Source organism: Cinclus cinclus, chromosome 1, assembly GCF_963662255.1.
Source record: "Cinclus cinclus chromosome 1, bCinCin1.1, whole genome shotgun sequence".
Taxonomy (NCBI): domain Eukaryota; kingdom Metazoa; phylum Chordata; class Aves; order Passeriformes; family Cinclidae; genus Cinclus; species Cinclus cinclus.
This window is the reverse complement of record NC_085046.1, coordinates 128,458,561-128,483,496: the sequence shown is the minus strand read 5'-3', so window position 1 is coordinate 128,483,496 and position 24,936 is coordinate 128,458,561. Positions and strand designations below refer to the sequence as shown.

At 41.6% G+C, this 24,936-nt stretch overlaps 1 protein-coding gene across 1 annotated transcript in view; it reads left to right on the top strand.

Annotated features, from left to right (window-relative positions):
- RAD54B (RAD54 homolog B) overlaps positions 1-8,472 on the top strand; it is a 62,814-nt gene extending 54,342 nt beyond the window's left edge. The window contains exons 11-15 of the mRNA XM_062502990.1: positions 519-694; positions 2,845-3,106; positions 4,424-4,490; positions 4,790-4,996; positions 7,689-8,472. Of these exons, the coding sequence (XP_062358974.1) occupies positions 519-694; positions 2,845-3,106; positions 4,424-4,490; positions 4,790-4,996; positions 7,689-7,915 (939 nt within the window). The 3' untranslated portion in view covers positions 7,916-8,472. The remainder of the gene's footprint in view (positions 1-518; positions 695-2,844; positions 3,107-4,423; positions 4,491-4,789; positions 4,997-7,688) is intronic.
- Positions 8,473-24,936: the final 16,464 nt, after the last annotated feature.

The window sequence follows — 24,936 nt, the reverse complement described above, 5'->3', positions numbered from 1 at the left end:
ACAGCAAAATATTACCTGTATTTCTGATATTTTATTGGTTTAACCTACTAGCTTTTTTTCATTTCCAGTAGTATAACTGAATCTTAATGACAGTATTTTCCTAAACACAGTGAATGATTGTGAAGTTTCATAATAAGATAGGGGATTTAGAAAGAATAAAACAGTGTCTTGATTTCCTCCTCACTCTCAGGGTTTAGATATATATTTTCTGTGGAAATACATTTGTGTGGCTCTTTAAGTAGAGAAGTTGTACACATTTTTCAGTTTTAAGTATTTCAACTTTCTACTTAGCTGAAAACAATGTCTTAGATTAGAGAGTGTAAAGTAAAATAAACATTTCAAGTATTTTGAAACTTTGCTTTAAATCCCATGTTGCGAGATTTTCATGCTCATGCTCACATAATACATTGCTTTGAGGAAGCTTTTTATACCTCCTTTTGTCTTTGTGATAAAAATATAACAATATTAAAAAAATATGTCAGAGGGGATATGGAATTTTAACCCTTTATTTTCAATAGGAAAAAAGCTGTGATCCTGTGACTGAGGACTGTGATGAGTCCAGCCTCTATGAAGGTGTAATAGATGTCTTCCCACAAGATTATACATCAGACACTTTCTCTGAAACTGATTCAGGAAAATTGCAGGTGCTGGTAAAGTTGTTAGCAGCAATCCATGAGCTCAACTCTTCTGAAAGGCAAGTGTGAAATAAAGGTAGAAGGGAGGTAATGGGAGTGACCTTCTGGATATTGATTTGCTTTCCAAATGCATGGGAATGTAACATTCAAAATAAAAGTATTGCAGCTGTTTGCAGGTCTGCCAAATTAATTTAAGCATTGTAGTCCTGGCTTTCTTGTTAAATTGTGAAACTAGAATTTGCAGCTGACATAATTTTTAAAAATGCTTTTCATATTTTTTCCAGGTAGTGATACTTGTATTTTTTACACTGTAAAGCAAGTAAGATAGTTTGCTACAGCTCTTGTGCTGCACCCTGTACTTGCAGAGGCTTTCCAGTGCTTTGTTATCACGAGAATATGTGTTAATCTATTAAATTGCACTGAAATATTTTCATTACTAGATTATAAGTTATTTCCTCTTTAATCACGCTTAACTGCTCACTGCTTGCTGCCTTTTCTAAAGTTCAGGGTAACCATTCTCAACAGAAGAACTTGCCCAGCAACTGCTTATTTCCCTTGTGGTAAATGCCACTGACATGGAGAAAAACTTCTGTTTATCATGGACTAATAGGATGCACATGATTAATTTCTATGCAATTGCTAATTTGTGGGAATCTCACATGACCTGGAGTTCCAGGATAATTTTTTATGTACTCATGCCTTAAGCCAAACTATTCCAAAAGTATTTAACTTTTAACTTTTATTTCAACTGATGTTTAAATAGGACACACTGTAATTCAGTAGTGGGAAGTAACAGCAGAGCTCTTGACACTGATGTAATGGAATATGAAGATACTTTCTTTTTACAAATCAGAAAGTTGAGCCTGTTGCTGGAGTTTATATACTTAGCATCTATTGAAACCAATGACAGCTGAATATCTGGATGTACTGGCTGTATTTCATTTAGGTCAGCAAAACCACGGGTGTCAGTAAAAAAGTGTCTATCTGTAGCAGTACTTTAGGAGCTGGTGAATTGAGGCATTACTTTATGCCTTTAAGTTTTGTTGCATTAATTCAGTGCAGCTAATGTTTATTTTTTTCTTTGGTTTCTCTGCTTTCATTGGTACTAAATAGTTTTTACAATATACAGACTCAGTTCCAGTCCTAATCTGAAGTTTATATTCTATTTGTTGAGTGCTGACAAAGCTGTGAATGTTGTGTTGATTGACAAAAAAATAAGTCTTGCAAAGTCTTTACAAACAAGTCATGGTTGTAATCCAGTTGTAAAGTGTAATAATAAAAATGTTCTAAAATACTTCTAAAATGTTAATATTTTCATTTTCCCCTGAAATAATTTGTCCAGTTGTTCAGAACTTGTTTTTAATAAAAATTTAAAAAAATAAATGCATCATTATTTAAAAATAAATATATTACATTTAGTTTAGATTACAGAAGCCCTCCAAACGAGATCTGGCAGGAAATGCCTGATCTATTCTTTTACTTATGACTTAAATTGAAAAGATACTTGTCTACTTAGCAGAAACATCCTCAATATTTGGGAGGATAAGAATGCTGGATTTTCAGACCTTTGAAACCTTATTAGGCAAAACTCAGAGAAAATAGACCAACATAGCTTGGACCATGACTGTAAGGGATCAGACTGATTTTGCTTTCTAAAAAAATGCAGTGTCTGTCTTTTACTAGTCTTCATCCCCATTGTTTTCAGCCATAAAATTTACTTAAGAATCTCTGCTTTCCTAATAGACTTTCATTATGATTTTTGTTAGAATTTTTTGAGGTTTTCTGTAGAAATTCATAGTAGCTTTTTCAGTAAGTAGAGTTGTATATATTATTTATTAGCTCCTACAACATCCTCTGCAAATGCTGTCTTAACAACAGTTATTTTGTATAAACAGAGATTTTAAAAAAAAATCTGTCTTTGTGATTGGTTCTGAATGCCTGCAATCTGTGCATCATGCCAAATTCTGTTGCAAAAAGAGACATTAATTATTTAACATTGAATGCTTTACAGTAGGTATGAGGCGTGCAGATCTGGTATGTGCTTCTAATTAATTGGAAGTGTTTTATTTTGTAGAAAGTAAAAGCAACCCCGGGTTGATGTGTAATTTTTCACTCTCAATTTTGTTTTCTTATATGTCTTCCGTGATCTCTTACTGGATTTTTATTTTACCAAGGTCTAGGATGATGACTTTGTTTTACTGTTTGACAGAGTCGTGTTGGTATCCAATTACACTCAGACATTAAACGTATTACAAGACGTATGCAAACATTATGGATACTCCTATGCTAGACTTGATGGACAGACTCCTGTCTCCCAGAGACAACATATTGTTGATACTTTCAATAGTAAATTCAGCCCAGCTTTTATCTTTTTGCTGAGTTCAAAGGCTGGTGGAGTGGGACTGAACCTGGTTGGAGCATCTCATTTGATCCTGTATGATATTGACTGGAATCCAGCTACAGATATTCAGGTCTGGCAACAACTGGGTGCATGTGGGTTGGGATGGGTATCAAATGAATTCTTGGCTGATTTTGAATTGCCTGGCTTTGCATGTTTTACAGCTACCAATTATCACATTGTATCTGGACAAGTACAACAATGAGGGAAAACTCCTTCTGAGAAGACAAGAAGAAATATTTCTCTGTCATATTAGATATATATTGGGATCAGTAGAAGCCCTCTTGCAGTAAAAAATAAAAAGATTAAATTTTAATTTCTTTGGAGGAGTGAGTCGCGTATCCTCTTTGTCTCTTGATGTCTTTTTATTTGTAGAGTGGCTGTGTTTCTGAAAAGAAAAGGAAAATGGGATTAGATTGCATAGCAGATGTTGCTGTTGATTTGCAATCCCTGAGAAAAAGGGAGAGACTCTGATCAGAATTGCAAGAATGAAAAAATCGCATGGCTGTGATGCCAAAAGAAAGAAAAGAAAGCAAATGCTGTGCTATTCTTGTAAAGGCACTGTTGGCCTCGAGGGATTATTTAGTTGGCATAAGAGTCTTCAGTTAAAATAGTCCTTAAAAATAACAGTTTAAAAAATCTTTTTATGAACTCAGTAAGAAACTCTTTATTGTAGAGTAAGCTGTGTCCTTAGTACCTGAAATAAGCCGTGATTCTTGACCTTGCTCCTCTTCCCAGGGTGAATTAGTACCCTCATGTGGTCAGTTGTCTTGTTGCTTGAAAAAGTCTGCTAAATCAGACAAAATTGCCACAGGTTGCCAGAGACTGCGAACCCTTGTTGAGTGTGTTTGTTCAGAGGATGTAGGTGCAACCCATACATTGTCAAAAAAAAAGATCATATAGCAGTAGTCAGTCTTGCATTTTGTTTGTTTAAGAAATAAAGGAGGTGCAAACACTCATTTTTAGAATTTCAATAGAAATGTGAAAGTTGCTTCTAAAGATGTATTGTGGCAAAAAAACCCCGATTTTGGAGATGAGGGAGGATGATCAGTATTCCTGAAATATTAAATAGTTGTTAATGCTTGGAAAACAAATATGAAGAGGGGATTTCTTTGAGGAAATAAGTGAAACACCTGCTTTCTTACTTTAGTGTACAGAAAGGAAGAGAAGTCTAAAGGGCAGAAAATTAATTATATTTTCAAAACTGGTTACAGTTAATACCAGAAAACTTAGACAAACAATCACAGAGAGTTAGTGGGGAATTCATTATCCAGACAACATCTCTTTGAACAAGTGAGCAGAACTGGTAATTCGATCACTGAAGGCTACAAGCTTTACTAAAGTGTTCTTGTATAGCTGTTAATGCTTTTCATCTTCTTGCTTTCCTCAGGCAATGGCTAGAGTGTGGAGAGATGGTCAGAAACATGCTGTCCATATCTACAGGCTGCTAACCACAGGTCAGAGATAGTGCTCAGCTTACGCAGAATGAGACAGATGTTGACATTTTGTCCATAAAAGAAAGAGAGGGAATGTTTTTTGGAAATAATTTGTTCTTTAAAAATACATATTTGTTCTGAGTTCAGTTAATATGCAGACATCACATTGTTTCACTTGCTTTTGCTTTGCTTTTCCTTAAATAACTGAAAATACTAATTTAGCATTTCCTATGTATATTGTTATCAAGAAATGGACTTGACTTCATTGTAAATACTGGTCAAAAATTATCCCGATTGATATGTTTTTCTCTTCAATACAGGCTCAATAGAAGAAAAGATTTATCAAAGACAGATCAGCAAACAAGACCTTTCTGGGGCAGTTGTAGACCTTTCCAAGACATCTGAACACACACATTTTTCTATTGAGGAGCTTAAAAATCTCTTTACTCTGCATGAAGATTCCAGCTGTGTTACTCATGACTTGCTTGAGTGTGACTGTATGGATATGGGAAAGATTGACCATCAAAGTGAGTTTGTTTTTCATTATCTCTGGCCACTGCTGAGGAATCCATTCTTAATATATAGTCTCTGGAGAAAACTTTGCTGCTCAGTAAAAGAGGATTGAAATAATGAGGTTCATTATGGAATCTTCCACATACTGGCTGATTTATCTAATCCATAGGAGTCCTTCATGAAAGGAGGAGGAGGAAGATTTAATTCCTTGCAGTAACAACCGGTTCATTTATCATGCAAGCAGTAAATATTCATACCTATCCTTTCTGTAGGAACCTGACTCCTGTTCTTTTGGCATATCAAAGTTATTTTCATACCTTGCTGTGTACAGGTATATAGGTTTAAGTTGGAAACAGGATTAAAAAAAAAAATATAATAAGTTATGTTTGCATCTTATCCATTTTTGCTTTTATAGCTCATCTAATTTCTTAAAGGAAGGAGTGTCTATTGCCTTGGTATGTTTCTCTTTTGGGGCATGAAGTATCTATGTACACTATTTACAGGAGTGATAGTGTGATACCAATACTGATGTCTTCTAAATGCACACAGAAACCTCAATGAGAAGAGCTCAAGAAACGGGTACAAGAGCGTGTGTTCTCTATAGACAGGGAAAAGGAAAGAAGTGATGCAAACCCAACACTTTTTTGCTTGATGGTTTGCATGTTCCCAGGTAATAGGTTAGACTTGTACTTCTTTCTCATCTCATTCTACCCAAAATGAGGAGGACTTGGCTAGTGATAGCACAGGGCTTTTGTAGCCATAAGAATTTGATTATCTCCTTTGTTTTTGCTCCATATGCTGATTAAATCATCTTTGTATCTTTCTTTAATGATTGAAAAATTAGACCTTCTGTTTCTGCATAAGTGATTTTCTAAATTTAACATTCTCCACTTAGGTACTATTACAGGATCTGTGTGGGAAAGGCATCTTTTGTGTTAAATGTTAGCCACATTTTTCCAGTGGTGTGCAGTGAGGCAGGTGTGGCTCCTGGATTGCAGAAATCCAAAGGAATTTTGTGTTGTTACTGTGATGAACACTGGTGCTTGTGATTTTATTTAGCAGCTTGCAATTGTCTTATCATCTTGACTTCATATCTTATGCTTTGAACACACTTTGGTTTCATCAGTTCAACCACAACATTGGCCTCTTGGGTTCTGTGACTTTTTCAAGGCTATGTAGTTCCTTGTCCCAGTGAGCAAAACCTTTTGGCAGTAAATCAAGGAAAAGCCTGAAGGCCATTATTAGACTTAAGTGGTGGTAGTGATTGAGTGAGGGGAAGGTTTGACTTCCTGAAGAGCAGAGGACAACCTGGCTCATTGTCCCCCTACTCAAATGATTCTGAGTTATGGGCTTCAGTTTGATCACACCAGAGTGCAGCTACCACTAGCTGGTCTCTTTGCCTTTGCTAAGAACAGAAAACTGTCAAATTGCTGCATCAAAGAACCAGATTCCAGGTTACTGGGGATAGATTCTGCTGCACAGAAAAAGCCAGGAACTTTCAGTGTTTTGTCTCCTCCATTTCTAGCACGTACGATTCAAATGACAAACTAAAGAGGAACCAAACAATAGAATAGAGGTCTCCCAACCATCATCTCCTGTGGTCCATTCATACTAGGGTCATCTTTAGAAAACTACAGGGGTCTTGAAAGGAGGAAATTTCCTGTGCATGGATCATGTCGATGGGTTGCTTGCTATTCTGCTGGCCTTCACATCAGCTACAAAGCTGTAAGCCTGTTGTTTTACCTGATCATAGTGTACTTTAGGAGTTAGAAAGGCAGAATCTGTAAATGCATCTATTTTAAATTTTCTTCTGCCCAGTAAAATAAATATATTTCAAATCTACTTCAAATGTCATATGTCAGTCAAAAGGAAAGTTTTGTGTTTATGAGTCATTATGGGCTCTCAGAAACTTAAAAAGACCAGGAATAGTCTGAGTCATGCTGCTTATATCACTGGTCTTTCCTAACAAGCACATAATACTGCTGGGAAAATATTTGATGACAAGTTGTAAACCAGTGACTGTAATGACACATTTTTTTCCATATAAAATTATTTCTTTGTTTATCCCATGCATCAGATGAATCATAAAGCCATCAATGTATGATGTGCACTGCAATGACCTGATACTATCTGGGGCTTTAGGATCGTCTCTTAAAAGTGAATTAATCTCACAACAATAGTCCTTTCCTTACTCTGATATACAGCATTGTGTATATTGAACAATTTGGCAATATCTGGATGTACAGACTGTACAGATCTAGTGTGCTGAGTCAATGAAACAGCTACTCAAATTATTCTTAGCTGACTGGAGTAATTCCTCTGGGAAGAAATTGAAGCTAGCGTGAATTTTGCTGCAACATACATCTAGATTCAAATTTACTTAAAGAACAAGAGCAGCCCAAATGTCACAGAATTAGGAAGACAGAGGAAAGGAAATTGGCAAACAAGATATTTCCTTTCCTCTCCATGTGTAAAAGGATTTGTCTTTATGCTAACATATGGTAATTTTGATAACCTAAATCACTGAGCAAGAAACAGCCTTCCCTCTCTTATTGTGGAGGTATATGTTTGGATTTTCTTGGTACAGAATGATTATATGTGTTGTTCTGTTTTCCCTCGTTTGTTATCACCAACTCTCTTATTGATTCAGACTGAAATTTTCTGTCTTAGTTTTCTCTGATTAGTTTACTGCATCATTTTTTTCAGATACTTCCTCAGAAAAGCCTCCCATATCTAGAAGCTGCCAGCTTGAACAAAACCATGGGAAACCTAATTCAAAGAAACCACTTTCCATGTCACAGTTGATGCAATGGAAGCATTTCACTGCACAGCATCAGACTCTTGCTGATCCTTTCCTTGAAAGGATAAAAGAGAATGTTTCTTTCATTTTCCAGAATGTAACCAATCCTTCTTCCCCACCTAATAAAACTTGAGTGTCTTTTTCTGCATCCTCCCTGTCATAGGCCTTGTTAACAACTGATGTGCACTTACCTATTGCTCTTTTTGCCCAGTTCTGTTTTGTGTGTTTCTCGTGAAGTTTCTGGGCAAATGTGGTTCCCTGTGTTTATACGAAGTTACAGTTATTAGTAAGTTAGTCATACTTGCTGTAATTATAATACAGACTTTTAAAAACTAACTTTGCTTTCCAGTATTCTGTTCCTTTGTTATAATAATTAATAAGATTGTTTTTATGCACATTCCTACTGTAACTCTACTTTGGTTTATAGTTTTCATTTTATCATAAGGATTTGTTGCTTGTAAAGCTGGCATCTCTTCAGCCAAATTTTATAAATTAGGCAATGCTACATACATGTATATGCTGTTAACAAGACTCTGGTTGGATTTTTGTTATAACAATGTTATATGTCTGTATAAATACAGCTTTATAATGAGGTAGATTTCTTTTTGCATTGAAATTACAATTTAATGAACTTCAGAGCAGTAGTCACTAATGTTCAAAAATCTGAGGGCATGGCTTGTTACTGTGTCAAAATATTCTAAAATTCTCCTATTGCTTTTACTTGGGAAAATAAACTTTATTTCTCAGACATACATAGTGCAGGATTATCTTCATTTTGTTAACTTCTTTTAAGGACGTGTTTTACCAGACCTGAAGTACTGAGCATTTTTATTGTATATTTTTTAATTACTGTATTTCCCTTCTTTGAAGACACAAACATTCAAAATCACTTTGTAGCTTTTAAGTGAAGTAATTTGAAATGCCCACAAGAGCAGAAGAATGAATAATTTTCTGAAATACTGGAAACTTACAGAATTTGCAAGACCTTGAGCAAGAAGAGGGCTCCATTGTCATAATGCTGCATTGTGTCACATGATGATATTTGGGATATGTGGCAACAGAGCCTAATTGCCCAACCACATTTCAGAAATATTTAAAATTATTCTCTGTGTTATTGTTAGTACTGCCTCTTTCCCTAGACTGGCATTGAAGTCACAGCCCATCCTAACGCATCATCAGACATTCTCCTTCTCATTTTGATGCAATTTTGGAACTTGAAAGCCATGTGCACTTACCTCTATTCACCATCCATATTTATTTCAGAAGGTTTTTTGAGTTTCCTTTGACTCTAATGCTGGATGACACCAGGAAGTAATGAAGACCAAAGTGAGAGAATGATTGAGAAAGTCATCAATTCTGACCATCTTTTTTGCATGCATACTGTGTTCTTGGCAATAATTAGAATTATGCTAATAGGTGGAGTTTAAATCTTTAACATTTTAGGCTGGCTGCTAAAGAGCTTGTTCTTCACCCTGTGAATGGTGGTGTGGTGGCCACACTTATCCAGCTGCTGTGGTGCCCATTTGCTGTCAGGCAAAGTTCACACAGCTTATTTTGCTTATCAAGGACAAGGTTTGCAGCTCTGTAACTCAAGGTGGAGATTCTAGGCACTCTGTATAATGATACTTATTGTAATTAATAATTATCTGAGACTGATGATACTTAGATCTGTGCTGCCCATAAATCTCCATGAGTTTGCTCCTGTCCCTGACTGTAGGAACATGTGCTCGCCTTCTCTGCTGATGCTGTCACACTAAGTAATGTTGCTTCAAGGTCAAGAGGGCCAAAACAGCCCATACAAACACACTCAATGCCAGCTTCACAGCTTCAGTACAATTCCCTGTCTGTGCCCAGCTATGCCAAGCTGCCCCAGCTCTCTGGCAGTGGGAGCTGCAAGGTGATGCTCAAGGGACAGCTCCTCCAGCATCTCCAGCACCCACTCTGCCAGCCAAGTGTGTCTCCCCCTTCACCTGTCATGACTTCAGGGCATGATGGAAGTATGCATGTGCTTCTTGGTTGTGTGGGTAAGACAGTACTATCCAAGGAACAGGTTGCACATGGCATTACACATGATGCAGATTGAAAATTTGATTCAGAAATTTTATTTATCCTGAAAAATTATGTTTCTCACTGGAAGATTACATTGTGAAAAATATAGGAAGCATGAATACAGACTCTAAATTACTGTGCCATCTGTGGTTCTCTCACAGTAGTCTGCAGCAGCCTCCATAGTGAGACCAGCCCATCCTGCTCATGTTTTATCATAGAATAATAATCAGCATTTCCATACAGACTGCAGCAAGTGGACATGTGAATTTCTTCACTCTTAGGAGAGAAATGTCTGCTAGGAAAAGTCCCTGTGGCGAATTTACCCTAATCTAACTGCTGACTGGTAAGGTACACTGGGGATTTCAAGTCTCCAGCTATGACATGCTGCCCCTTCTCTTAACAAGTGTGAAACCCTAGAGAATGGGGAAGGTGAAAGACAAATATCAGGAAGACCTCTACTTGATCTGGCAGATGGTCTCACATGCAGCTTCTGGATTCCTTGCCAGTCATGCCAGTTCTAGAACTGTGTGTAGTTTATGTTGCATAGTCTCACAAATTAATCTTGGTGTCTTAGATCAAAGACTTGCTCTGTAGAAAGGGGGAGGCAAAGGATTTTGAAGCAATGGCTGTGTTCTAGTGCAATGCTTGAAATACTAGGTGTTAATTAATGTACTTTGTTGCCTTTTCCAGTTTTTGAAGGATGCAACCATTCATCCACCAAATGGTAGTTCTTATGGACAGATGCCAAGGAGCAAGGCAATTCTGCATAACAACAAGTCTCAAATGCTGCCTTGTCATTGCAGCATGAAGAGCAGCAGATACTACATGTGTAAGCACAGTGGCAAACAGCATGTTCTTTCAACAACTGCTGAGCTAAGATTGTCAATATTTGACATTTATTAGTGCTATGGGATCAGTATGGAGGTATGCCTGGGGCAGCATGTGATGAGTGCAGTTCCAGCTAAACATCCCAGTGCCTTTCAAAGTGGGAGATGTGGGGGTTATCAGGTCAGGGTGTACTCCATCAGAGCTGAGACTGTTTTAGGGCACTCCCTGGAATAACACTGATTTGAGCTGGTTTTCACCAGCGGTCCAGAGAGAAGTGCTCACCCTGTCAGAACAGAGATCAGGAAGGCACACTCTAGGAAATGGTCTGCTTATCTTAGAATGGCTGCTGCAGGTCTCTGAATCACACTGGGCAGGGAGGCCTGTCAGCCAGTCCTCAGATACAGCAATCAATATTGTGTTTGTTCCTTGTGAGGTCTTAGATGGGAGGAGGAGATTTTTGGAAAATTTCAATTGCTTCTGGTACAGGGCATGCTGCCAAAGAGACAAGTGCACTGCGCATTCCTGCCTGAGACCAACCCTGATTTTAAAAAGCAGGAGTGGTGTTTTATTTATTTCTGTATACTGCAGCAAAGGTTTTTTGTTTTTTTTATTAATGGGTTTCATATGACTGTCTTTATTGATTCAGCTTTTAACCATCTTGGCACGAGTTTTCTTGTTACTGAGATTGTGACCCTTAATCATTATTCACTTAAAGAACAGCAAGCTGAATTATAACTCCATTCACTTGGATGTCATACAAGTCTGTATGGCAACAGCCACAGATATGTCTTGCACTCTGACAAGAGGTTGACATCAAGTCCGGTCAAGGGTCTGCCTTTTTCAGAGGTCATAAAGTTCTTTTACTTGTCATCTGGTACGGAGAGGTGCCAAGTGGTGACTGAATGATTCTGTAATGGAAAAAAACTCTTGGGAAGTTCTTAAAATGCCAGATATGGAACAAGCTTTGACAACTGCTTGAGTTTACCACCAGGAATTTGGAGAGACATGCTCCAGCCCTTGCAGGCAAGTAACGCACAGAAGGAAAGTAGTTCTTTCATGTGCTTTCCATTGAATGAAAAGTTGACGTAAATCATGACTGTTTATGTGTGGCTTAAATAAATTATGTGTTTGTGGCTAGAAGATCTGGGAAGGCTATAAAGAACAATGAGAAAAACCACTTTGGGCTTTATGGAGTAACTGAAGAATAAGCTGAATTGAAAACAGTTTGTAACGAGGCCTTATGTGCTTTTCCTTAGTACAAAAGCAAGGCTGCTTTTGTAGGCATGGGTGCTGAAGGGACTTAAAATGTATGATGCAGTGTTCCACTCTTGTGAGGTGGTGTTTGCACAAGCAGCACCAGCCAGTACCAGATAAGTAATCCTGAACACTGCAACCAACTTGTGAGTATTCTGCTAGAAATTTCCCTTCTCAGGTACATTGGTTACCACTACCTTTCTCCAGCTTTCCATTAACATGTGGAAATACAAGCAGATTTGAGGAAATATGTCCATCTAAAAGCCTCTGTGGCTGTTGCTGCTTCTAGCCTTTTCTTCTCTCTCAGCCTGGATACCAGCATCAGCCTGAGTTCTCCCTGTACTCCTTTGTTTGCTTAGTTTGATTTACACCCACTTGACAACATATGCTCTTCATTCTCCTCTAATTAATTTCCTTCCAAGTAGGCAAAATGTCAGGCACGGCAACAAAAGCCTGGCTCCTGTGAGCTGGCTTTTTGGGAGTTTTCTGTCCGTTATAGATCTTTTCCCTCTGTTCATGGATCACTACCTTGGCCCAGGTTTTAATTTTCTAGAGTGTGAGTTATGATGTGTAATAGTGAGTTCCCTCTTGACCCTTGACTTTTCAAGGTTCCTTTTGAGGGATAAATTTGCTCAACAATAGAAGTGCAATCTGAAATTTCCTTCCTTCACCTGGAACATGTTGCCTTTGATGGGGTTTTCATCCTGTAGGTGGTTTGGGCAGACAGTTCTCCACAGCCTCATTGAGCCAACAGGGAGTTGGCTGTGCAGGAGTCAAGGCTTATCCAAAACTTTGCAGACCCAGGATGTAAATTCAGTTTCCAAGCAATGAGTTAAGTAGATGTACCTTTGTGTGTTATTAATGCTGTTGTCACATTTGATGTATGTATTATAAATGTAGAAGGGGTTAAAAGTACTTTGTAATTCTAAAGCTGGCCAACACTTCCTGCTCAACATCATTTTCCTCTTTCCTTTGCTACTGTGAAACTTTCCCTCTTTTTTTCCTCATCAGTTTTGTGTTCCCAGGCTGATTTATTTTTGTGTTGCATCAAAACCTTCAGCAAAAATATCTGATCTGTTCCAAAGACTGGGTAGGAGAAAACACTTTGTTTTGTCCTTATTCCAGAACTGGAAACTCTTCTGCTGAAATGCCTTATTGCCTTTATATTTTGGATAAGGACTTAAAATAGAGGTGGGAAAAAATAGAAGGAAAAGGCATGGCCTCTTCACTAGCATGTTTTTCACTGTTCCCCTTACTTTCTGCACCAGTTTATAAATATTTGCAAAAAAAACAGGCAGTAAGAATATTCTTTCTTTTGAGCAGCTAAAATGTCCTGATTTCTTCTACACTAGGCTTTTATGAGACTCAGAACTGCAAAGTGTTATCAGTTTGAGCAAGCTGTTTTCCCTCAGAGCTTTTACCAGAGATCAGGCCCTGAACGCCCCACATCCCACAGAGTGACTAAATGCAGTCTGACCAGCGTTGTTTCAAGAAGTTCTGCAGTTCTTGATTCCAGTTGCTCTCTGCTGGGGAGGGCATAGCGCTGCAGTTGACAGCAAGGGAACTGTCTCATCCATGTCCTAAATCAGCCATCCCATCCACCTCCAGGAGGAAAAAGGGGTTGTCATGTCACTCACTGCAGCAACACTATAGCCAAGGTGGTATGGGATAAGGAAACTGGTGAGATCAGGATTGCCATGGAGAGAGAAAAGGAAGTAGAAGGGACTTAGGAAAGCAAGGAGATGATAGGAGAGGACAAAGGCTGGGCAAATAAGGGTTTAAATGGTGACCTGCTGACTGAGCAGGATGTGCAGGGATGAAAGGTAAAAATAAACAACAAAAATCAAGATTGGAACCAGATACCACTTCTAAGCAGAAAGAAGGATTGAGTTTTGTGAAAGGAGTGAAAGTGCTTTCTGCCAGATCCTCTAAAGGACCCCATGATTCCTGGTCTTACTTTCTGCTTTCGGTAAATGCTCGTTGTGGTTGGTTAACCTTGATCAGAGACCAGGTCCTCACCAAAGCTGCTTTATCACTTGCCTCCTCAGCTGGACAAGGGTGTGAAAATATGACAAAAGACTCACAGGATGAGATAAGGACAGGGAGAAATCACTCACTAATTGCTGTCATGGGTGAAACAGACTTGACTTGGGGAAATAAATTTAATTTATTGCTAATCAAATTTGAAATAGGATAATGAGACATAAATCTTAAAACAACTTCCCACACTCTCACTTCTGGGCTTAACTTCACACCCAGTTTTCTCTCTCTCCTCCCTCCCAGCAGTGCAGGGAGATAGGGAATGGGGGTTGCACTCAGTTCATCACAGGTTGTCTATGCCTGTCCTTCCTCTTCAGAGACAGAACTGCTCATACTCTGCTCCTTTTTCAGTGTGGGTTCTCTCTCACAGGAGACAGTCCTCCACAAACTTCTCTAATGTGTATTCATCCCATGGGCTACAGTTCTTCACAAACTGCTTCAGAGTGGATCCCTTCCATAGGGTACAGCCCTTCAGGAACAGGCTGCTCCAGTGTTGGTCCCCTGCAGGGTCACAAGCCCTGCCAGCAAACCTGCTCCCCATGGGCTGCTCTGTCCATGGGGTCACAGGTCCTGCCAGGGGCCTGCTCCAACGTGGGCTTTCCCTGTGGTCACAGTTTCCTTCAGGCATCCACCTGCTATGGTCTGGGGTGCTCCAGAGGCTGCAGGTGGATCTCTGCTTTACTGAGGATCTCCATGCTCTGCACCATGGGTTCCAGGGGAACCTCAGCTTCAGCATCTGCAACACCTCCTCCTTATTCTCTGCCAGTGTTTCTCTCACATGCTCTCACTCCTCTCCTTCAGATGCTGTTCCACATTTCCAGACCCTTCCTTTTAGCCCCCCTGCCTTAAACACATTATCCTAGGATGTTACCACCTTGACTCAGCCTTGGCCAGCTGTGGGTCTGTCTTGCAGCTGGTTGGCATTGGCTCTATCAGACATGGAGGAAGCTTTGAGCAGCTTCTCACAGAAGCCACACCTGGAGCCCCCCTGCTGCCAATATCTTCCTACTCAAACCCAATACACTCATGGAGTCACTGACAAAGCAATTGTTTCCTCTCAGCTCATGTCTGTAAGCTTTTAGTCATTGGCTTTCCTACTGATTTGTGAACCACTGAAAATTGGAAAGCAGAATCCAGATGAAAAAGTTTATAACCTTTGTTGTAGCACGACTTCTTTAAGGATACAGATAGGGTTTTGCAAGCTGTGGATGCTCAGGGTTAGTGTTGCCTCATAGACATTTAATGACCTTGTACATATGCATCAGAGTGAAGTCTTGTCTGAACACCTACTCTATTTCTTTGCTTCATCCAGCTAAGAGGATGGACAGCAACCTGGGAATAAGTTTTGTTGCAGCTGATGTGATTGGAATTGGTGTTTTTTACATATACGGAAATCTGGTATCATTTCATAATGGTCATTCCACATTAGCCAATGTCTTGGTCACCACAATATAGGAAAGACATTAATGTATTTGAGGGCATCCAAAGGAGGGCAGCAAAGATGGTGAAGGGCCTTGAGGAGAAGCTGTATGAGGGGCAGCTGAGGTCCCTTGGTCTGTTCAGCCTGGAGAAGACTGAGGGGAGACCTCACTGCAGTTACAACTTCTTTGTGAGGGGAAGAGGAGGGGAAGGCACTGATCTCTTCTCTGTGGTGACCAGTGACAGGACCCAAGGAAACAGCCTAAAGTTGTCTCAGGAGAGGTTTAGGTTGGAGTCAGGAAGAGGGTCTTTACTCAGAGGGTGGCTGGTCACTGGAAAATGCTCCCCAGAGAAGGGGTCACAGCACCAAGCCTGACAGAGTTAAAAAAAATGTTTGGAAAACACTCTCAGGCACATGGTTTGACTCCTCGGGATGGTGCTGTGCTGGGCTGGGAGCTGGACTTGCTGATCTTGATGCTCAGTTCCAACTCAGCTTGTGCTGTGATTCTGTGACTTTTAATTGTTGTCTTTAGTATCTATGCTCCCCCTCATAGTGCAGGTAGGAACTCTTCATCAGATAGCAGTGATTTATCTTCATAAATTAGGCAAATTCTGTGCAACACTTGGCTGTATGTGGGAGAAATCAGTAATCCAACCTGGGGTTTGAAGAGAAGGCAGATCTGAACTCTTATCAGAGGTGCACAACAAAAGAGTAAGAAGATACAGTTATTGACTGAAAAATGATCAAATCTAAAATCTGACTGGAAATAACAACAACAACCACTACCATCCCACACAGCAAAAGAAATTAGTATTGAAAGATGCCTCCCACAAGTCTGTGAAAGCTCTATCCTTAGCAGTTTTTGACTGAAACAAAATCCCAAGTAACCTGATCTAATATTGAAGTTGGTCCTTTTCTCAGTAGAAGGTTAAACTAGAGGACCTCCTAAGGCTCCTTCCAGTGTAAGTGATCTCCTGGACTGTGTTAGGATTATGGAGAAAGTACAGATCTGCAAGGCGTGTGTCTGACTAATGGTCACCAGCTATTGTTAAGGGCTCCTTGGGGTCTAAAACCTCTGATAGATTTAGAACAAGAGAATCTGCTCAGGAGCAGTGAGGTTTTAAAACCAGGTATGATGAAATAATTCAGGAATCGTGCTTGATGGAGGAAAACTCAATATGACCAGGGTGGAATCAGCAGCCTAAAAGAGTTGTGAGGCCTTTTACTAACTGGGTGTTGGCAGCTTCCAGAAGCCAGAGTTAACCAAGGAGCCTGCGGCATGCAGATGAACAGTGGAAGATTGCCTAAACCCTAGAGCCACTTGAAATTGTAGCACCAGCTTTCATCAAGATGCTTTTAGCAATGACTCTACTCTTTGTCTAGCCATTGACAAACTATGTTGTTTTGCATAACTATACAATAAAGAAAATCTTAACTCAAAAGCAATAGTAATCTGTGTATCTCCTCCCAAAGATGTTGCACAGTTTAATGGTCTGAGAACCTGTTGAAAGTACTGCTGAAGTATTGCAAAAAATCTCACCTTGTATTTGAAAGCTGAACACAGGCCAGAAAATACCTTGACGGTCTTAGAAACCAACAGACACTGTATTAGAAGGGAAGAACATACTGGAGATGAAAAGACTGCTGAACCTGACACTCCTATGAAAAAAACTTGGCTGGAAAATATTTTCTGCTTTCCCCCTACTTTGGCATGCAAGCTACTTCTGGAAAGAATCTTCTAAGAAAAAATTTACTCACCAGCATTCATTTTGAGCATACATCATCAAGAGGACATGAAATTTCCTCCAGGACACGGCTTATTTAGTTCTGCACTGAGATGTGCCTGTAAAAGTTAAACTCAGACAATTTCTTTTCTTCTCCCTAGGAGGATTGCAGAAGTATCACAGTGCTGAAAAGACCAGAAGTATAACAGGAGAGCAATAACAGCAAAGATTTGGCCCACCTTCAAGTTGATTTTTGTTTAACTAGCTGGAAGTAAAAGCCAAGCCCCTGGCTGCAAAGGACTGCCATAAGCCAAGTTCTCTCCACCAAGCTCTTCCCCCATCCTGCAGTGCAGCAGCTCTGAAAGTGAGAAGTCACATTTCTTGCCTTTGGAGAGATACCCTGTCTCACAGCACTGGAAATTCTCTCCCCTGTTGTTCTCTTATGTCACCTTCGTCAAGGCCTATGGCCCTCAGCTGCTACAAGATGATGTAGGTGGTGCCTGGTGGGATAAATGCAAGCAAAGCACTTTTTAAAAAGCAATTAGGATTGCTTGATGCTGTGCTTCTGTCCAGCTTTGGCCACATCAGTGGTTCTAGCTGTAAATGCAAAACTATTGCCATGTAAGTGTAAGGGTGTGAGTGTCTAATTTCACTTGAGGATTTACCTGGGGTGTTGGTAGTGGGGAATTAAGGTGACTTGAGGTCATCTCCTTCTTCAGCTCTGGTTTCCAGTTTCCCTCCTGTAGTTCCAGTCCTTGCAGATGTCGTGCTCCTGGGGCAGGCACAGCTGGTTTTGAACTATGTGTTCCTGCGGGCTGGGTGCAGTTGCCTGGCTGCCTGCCCAGGTGTGCTGGGCTGGTTTTGGGAGAGCTGAGGCATGGTGCAGCAGAGAGGGACTGGTGCTGCTCCCTGCCTGCAGGCCTGCACTGCAGCCCCATTCCTGGACCAGAAACGCCATGGTGAGGGTACTCAAGCACTGGAACAGTCTGCCTGGGAAAGGGACGGAGTGGCACTTGGGGACATGATTATTGCTGTACTCGGCAGTGCCAGATTAATAGTTGGAATTCATGATCTTGGAAGTCTTTCCAACCTAAACAATTCTATGACTCTATGATTGTGGCCCCACTGTCCTCCTGCTCCAGCATTTTATATCAGAGATGCCTCTGCTCGCGCTCTTACATAGAACATTTTAGATTAAACCTGTTGGCGCATCCACAGGAAGGAAAGCCAACACTGCAATAAGGTGTGAGGGTCCTATCAGCAGCAGCTCTGCCGTGCTCGCTTCTCGTTTCCTTTCTTTTTGAGAGGCTTCAGCAAAGGCAGAGAGCGCTGTTTGCTGGGAGGGTGACCTGCGGGTGGCAGCAGCTGCTCACGGTCCGTCGGTCCCGCTGTGCGAGCGGGAGGCGGCAGAGCCGGGCTGGGGACACCGGGAGAACCCAGGGACTCCCAGAGGTGACACAGGATCCGTCCTTTGCTGCAAGGCTTTGTGCGAATCTGATCGCTCCTTCCAGGCAGTAATACAGCACAGTCTCTCTGTTCCTGCATGAAATCAGTGATATTTCGATCTGGTGACCGGCTCTGTCCTGAGCTACGATGGGGTCGTAGCTCCCCTTTGGTGAGGAATAGTCCAGCCATGCAGGCTGGTAACTGATGGGAATGACCAGAGTTTGCAAATCACAGCTGCAGCCAACACCTGGCGGTGGGCACCTGACAGCTCCACGAAACAAGTGCAGGCACTGTGGGTTACAGCAGCAAGGGAATTTGGGTACCTAAGTACTGCCCTAGTCCTGCTACAGGCACTGAAAAACTGAGTTCTGAAACCACTTCGCAGCTGCAGGCTGAGCTGTGAGACATCTGAGCACACTAAACACCTACCCCAACCACTAAATTCCCTGAGGATAATCTCAGGTCGGTGCTTAGTTGTCAAAGATTTGGTACCATGATTAAAACGCCCTTGCATCTTTCCTTTCTCCTCATGCTGGAGGCATTTGTAGACCCCAGCTGAGGTACTCAGCTCTCCTCAGGCATTGCAGAGTATTCCTGTGTACTCCGGTTGGGTCTGTGATTTCTGAACACAGGGAGAACACTGAAAAGCTTGATACTAATATAAAATATATAAAATATATATAAAATACTGATTTTCAGAGCATCTGTGTCTCTGCACATCTGGCTGATGCTGGCATCCCTCTCCAAGGTTTGGTTACAAGCCCAAGAGGAAAAAGTAGAAACAACTGCATAGAACCGCTCTGTTCCTTTCATTGCCAGGGCCAGCAGAAGTCAGTAGGATCTTGTAAGTGATTTAAGCCTGAGCACTTCTATAAATTACAATGTCTTGTAATAGTTTGAAGGGGTTGTTCCATCAGGATATTATAACCTTCAAACCTTCCCTCACTGGTGGTTAAGACCATGGAAGGTCCCAACTCTATCTATTACCAAATTTGGCCACTTTGCATCATTCTATCAGGACCCAGGATCTTGGAGTTTCATTTGGGAGGGTCAGAGTCCCATGGGATGTAATTAATTCTTACTGCATTACAGTTAGGCAATAAAATCTTGAGACCACACACAAAATTTCTTTCAGGCCACACTTCTACTGAAATCCTTGGGTAAGAACTGAGCAGAAGAGGATCAATGCTTCAAGTTTGGCTTTTTTTTTTTTTTTTCTGAATCATGTGTGTGTCCGGAATCAGTTCAAGTGAGTCTGGTATTCTCCAGCAGTTTTTCCCATTACCTGTGGGCCACTGTAACTTAGGAGACAGAATTCAAGATACAAGTGGCTGACCTTCTGTGGAAGGTATCTGAAACAATTGAGTCTTGCTTGCTTGGTCTCTTCAGATATGGCCCCTTTATTCCATCTCCACGTGCTCACCATGTGGTCAGTACATGTCCCACTAAGACACATCTTCTACAGCATCCAAAACAAAACTGACTGGGTTGATTTCAGTGTGATAACATCTGAAGAGCATTTGTAAGAACTGAGGAAGCACCACCTGAGAGAGGTCACAGGGGAAAGTCTGGTAAAATGTGGGGGAACATTCTCTTGCATCACTGATAACTGCCTATCAAAGTGTGTGCTGTTTCCTTTTCATTTGGCAGTGTGCTGGGTGGGTAACTTCTGCTGACCAGAGATCCCTTCTGCAAGGGGTTCATTGTTAGCCAAAGTTGTGTGCTGCTCTGCTTTGCCCAAACCCCTGAGAACCTGCTGAGCTGCCTGGAGCTGGGACTGATGAGAGCTTGTGTTTGAATGAGCACAACTTTTAGACAGTCTCTGCCAATGGGGCTGATGCATAGACTAGTTTAATGAAAAGTTAATAATTAATTACCCAGGGTCCAGCCCCTGGCTGCTACCAGCAGCTGTCAACAGCAAGTCCTGTTTTGGTGTGGCTGAGGGTGGTTGTGCTCCCAGAGAGGCAGGAACTCTGTCTGTACACACTACAGGCTTCTGCTGAGCCCTGCAGAACATCTGCAACAGAAGCGCTTTGTCCTTTCTTACAAGGAAATAGGTCAGGAAGCAAAAAATCAGAAGCTGGGAAGGAGGATGAGAAGTTTCAGTGAGAAAGCGATCCTCTTAGACTGGAAATCATGCACTCTCAGTGCTGAGCTCCTTTGAAACTCTACAGTTCCCTCTCTGGCTGCAGGAGCACCCCTCCTGCTTATGGCAAGGAGCTGCACCCAGGTCAGGAGGTGGAGACCCACACCAGCCCTGGGCATGGCAGAATAAGGCAGGGTAGGAAAGGCAATGGCTTCCTTTTAATCAGATAATATTCCAAGTAATTTCTCCCAACTCCTCCAGCTTCCCACATGATTTGTCAGGTCGGGAAACATATGGACCTTTGTCCTCAGGGAGTCTGATTGAAGGAGTTCAGTATGTGATTTGCAATGAACAATAGTTGTGCTGCTGAGTTGTGCTGATAAGGACCTCTGAGTCTGCACTGCCTTGGAGCAAGGGCAGTAGTCCCTTGTTGCCCAGCCCAGCTCCTGAGGACTGTCCCAGTGCCCATAGCAGTGACTGGGGGGCTGTGTGGGGATGCTGCTTATGTGACCCCAGCCCAGGGGCAGTGGCTGCTGCTTTCTGACACCTCACTGTGAAAAACCACCCTTGTATCTTCCCATTCCCACCTCGAGCTTTCCACCTAATGCTGCTGTGAGTGCTTGAACCTGGGAAAGAACAACTTTTCTCAGTCTTTTGACTGGCTATCCTCAATAAAGGATCTCTCTGCCTTTTTTAGGAGGGTAGACACACACTTGTGGTGCTGGAAATGTGTGTGAGAGGGTACCTGCAGAGAAGATGTCATTGTACTACTGACATGATGTGCTGCTCAGAGAAGACAAGTCTGATGAGGAATCATGCCAGTCTCCTAAGTGGGTAGTGCAGTGCTGCCTGTAGAAAGGAGCGACAGCATTTCCCAGATCACTTTGACATACCTCTCATTACCAGAGAAGAGTTCAGTGACAATAAAATGTATTTTATTATGTTTAAATGGAAAACTTAAAAAACCAGATTTCTAGAATTTAAAAATTATTTGCAATCGAAACATCAATTTGTAACCACTGGTAATATGGGTGAGGACTCCTGGTGCACCCCTTTATGGACTAGGGGCTCACAGAATTAATCTGCAGCTGTTAGAGTTGTCCCAGTCTATCAGGTGCAATTTCATGCTCCAGTATGTGATGCCAGGCAGGAGCCTTTATCTTGGTTATTGTCTGTGTATATTCTTATTTCCTGGAGATGCATTGGTCATAAACATTCCTTGGGCTTTCTGGTAATATAACATGTTGAAAATTAACTAATTACTATTTAAATTCCTGTTCCTCATGTTAATTAATTTCAGCAAAGAGCATGTAAACTGACCTCCTGTAGCTGGGGCAGCCCTGCAGGTGGATGTGCACTCCAATGTAAAGCAGTTACTAGAGGTAAATCAACAGTACTGGCAGCTGGCTTGTCTCAAGTATAAACAATGGAGCCAGATACTTTTCTCCTCAGACTTTGGGAGGCTGAGATGCCTCTCTCTGCTAACTTTGCTTAACTAATATTTTCTAGTAAAAGTTATAATTTAAAAACTCAAGCTTACAGGCATTCTGAAGTAACACCTTAAAAGCCTATCGATGCCAAGTCAGGCAGAGGGATTTAATGTATTTAATGTAATATTGCAGGAAGTGGTGGGATGTGATGTTGCCCTCACCTGTGCATCTGAGAAGCTTCAGTGGGGGAAGCTCCAGTGGTGTTGGAATATGGAGCCTGAAGACTTCTCTCACACAGCTGGCATATGTCAGAGTGACAAAAATCCATGGAAGTGGGGAATTTCCCTGCATCCTGGATGAGCAAGTCTCCAGCTGTTTATCAGCACTCAATGCTGTACAAACTCACTGACCCAAGTTCAGAGGTTTAGGTGCCTTTCAAAGAGGCCAGTTGCCTCTGGAATTCCTTGTCATTTGCTGTAGTGGACACAGAACTGAAGCCTGAGTGTGTGGCTTCATCAGCCTTTTCAGAGAATGGAAGAGTTCTTAATTAACTACATATTTTAGTATTAGATTTCCTCTTCCTGCCTGCTGTGACTGTCTGTTGGTCATGTTGTGTGTCCAGACACTGATGGCATCTCAGAGAAAGCATTGAGGTAGGTAAGGTTTCCTTTAAAGCCTTCTGAGCTCATGAGAGTGAGATAGTGCATTCCCATGTGCTTAAGTTATACGCTTACAAGCTCCAGCTAGAAGTGTTAGCACAACAGCCTTAGGTTGCTAGGAGGTGCTGTGTGAGGATTAATTAATCAGGATGGTTGTGCCTTCTGTTTGCTGTCATTGCTGATATAGAAGAAAGGTTTTCAAAGCCAAAAGCTGTGATGGACTCTTGTCAGGTTGACAGATTTGCATATAGAAACACACATTAAGACAATTGTGACAAAAGTTAGTCACTGCAAAACACTGCACAGGGAAAAATCTAAACTCTGGGGCCCACAAGAGCCTCTGTCAGCTCTAGGCTGCTCCTCTGTCCACATTGTTATGGGCAGCAGCAACACTGAAACAGCTGAGACTGCTGCACCAAAAGACTTTCCTGTGGCACCAAACAGGTTAAAAATGCTAATATTTAGCTCATACATTTTTGGTGGGGTTTTGAAGCAACATCCTAAACTTTCTCAGTGCACAAGTAAGAGAATTGGCTTGCCATCTGCAAGAGCAGGGGATGCTACCTCAGGTTGCATCTCCTTTACTGTAGCTGATTGAGCTGCCCAGATGGTCACTTCCTGATGTAGTTCCGCCCATCTAGTTTAAGGAAATAGATGGGAAGGAGATGGGATAACAGTAAGTCAGCAGACAAAACAGAAAATCCATGAAGAGAGTGATAAAACCTAATGGAGCTTGGAGCAGTCTCTTCAACTGGACAGCAATGAGCGCCCAAAGCTCCAAACTGTAGTAGACACAAGACAGTCTTGATCACACTCACACAGAGGACTGAATCCACACAGCTTTTAAATTATTTTAGACATGAAATTCATTGGACAAGCAAGCTTCCTGCTAGTTGTCTCCAAGCAGCCATTCCCTGGGAGGTACTATCCAAAAAAAAATACTTAGTTTCCCCTCAGCTGAAGTCAGGTATTTACTCAGCTCTTCGAGAAGACTGTGAAAGGAAGGCAGGCACAGTGCTCAGATTCCAAAAGCCCTTTGCAGGTGACCCTGCATGAGGAACTTCAAGAGAACTGAGCCTAAGGGTCCCTTATTCAGTATGCCCCTAACAAGGGATGAGTGCTCTAATGCTCTAATGCAGATCTGATGCCTGGTAAGTGCTGTGTGAGACTGGGGTTCAGAGCCCCCACCAGTGTTTGCTGACTGAAGCTCTAACTGAGTGCCACCATAGCAACTTGTCCAGCACTTGTTGGGGCTCTCAGAAAAGGAGAAGGCTGGATCAAAAAATGAGCATGTGAACTCTTCTGCGGCAGTGTAGGGGGAGCACGGGGACCTAACCTTAATAGAACAACCCACAAAATCACACCTAATGCTTGTGCGCACCCTATTCTGTTACCTTCCTCTCTCTCTCAGCCATGACTAGAGGAACTTGCATGGAAGGTAAAACAACCTTTTGATTAACAGTCAGTTCCTTTCACCATTCTTCCATAGGGAAGCTCCATATTCTGAAGGAATTCAACTCTGCAGCTTCTGCTTCTCAGGAGCATGCCTGACCCCCTGGCTCACAGAAGAATTGCAGGTGACCAAGAGGAGCTGTATGCCAAAACTCGTGCACTGGGCTGATAATCTTTGTGGAAACAATCTAATATATAACAGCAGGAATGTAGCATAGTGGTCAAAAGATTCAGTTTGGAACGGAGGACTTGAGCTTCCTCTTTGGGGCCTGTGCCATTTCCTTGGGGGTATACTGCAGCAGCATCCCAGGGTGTACATGGCTCTGAGTCCCTTCCAGGGAAAGAGAGGAATACATACATGTCCACAAGGCTGCTGTGGAAACCCTGTTGGAATTAATTTCAGGACAGAAATGACTACTGTGTGGGGTGGAGTTTTTTGTTTGCTTTTTTTGCTAAATGGATATTGCTGAGTACTTTAGGTGTGTGCTAGGAGTCCCTATGGGACCAGGCTGTCAAGACAGTGACCAGTCTGTGATTCTCAGCAGGAGAGTGATGATAATCTTGGCCTCTGGTGTACTGTCCTTCTAGTGGGGTTTGGTAGCTTGTTTTGCTAGTGTCGGTCACTCAAATTCCCACTTGTATTGCATTTAAGAACTCATGCCCACATTTTTCTCCCTTGCACCATTGCTAGACATGAGGATGGATACAGTCATTGCGTTTTCTGTACTCTCAGTAATGTACAAGTGCTAGATGTGACCCTAGCAAC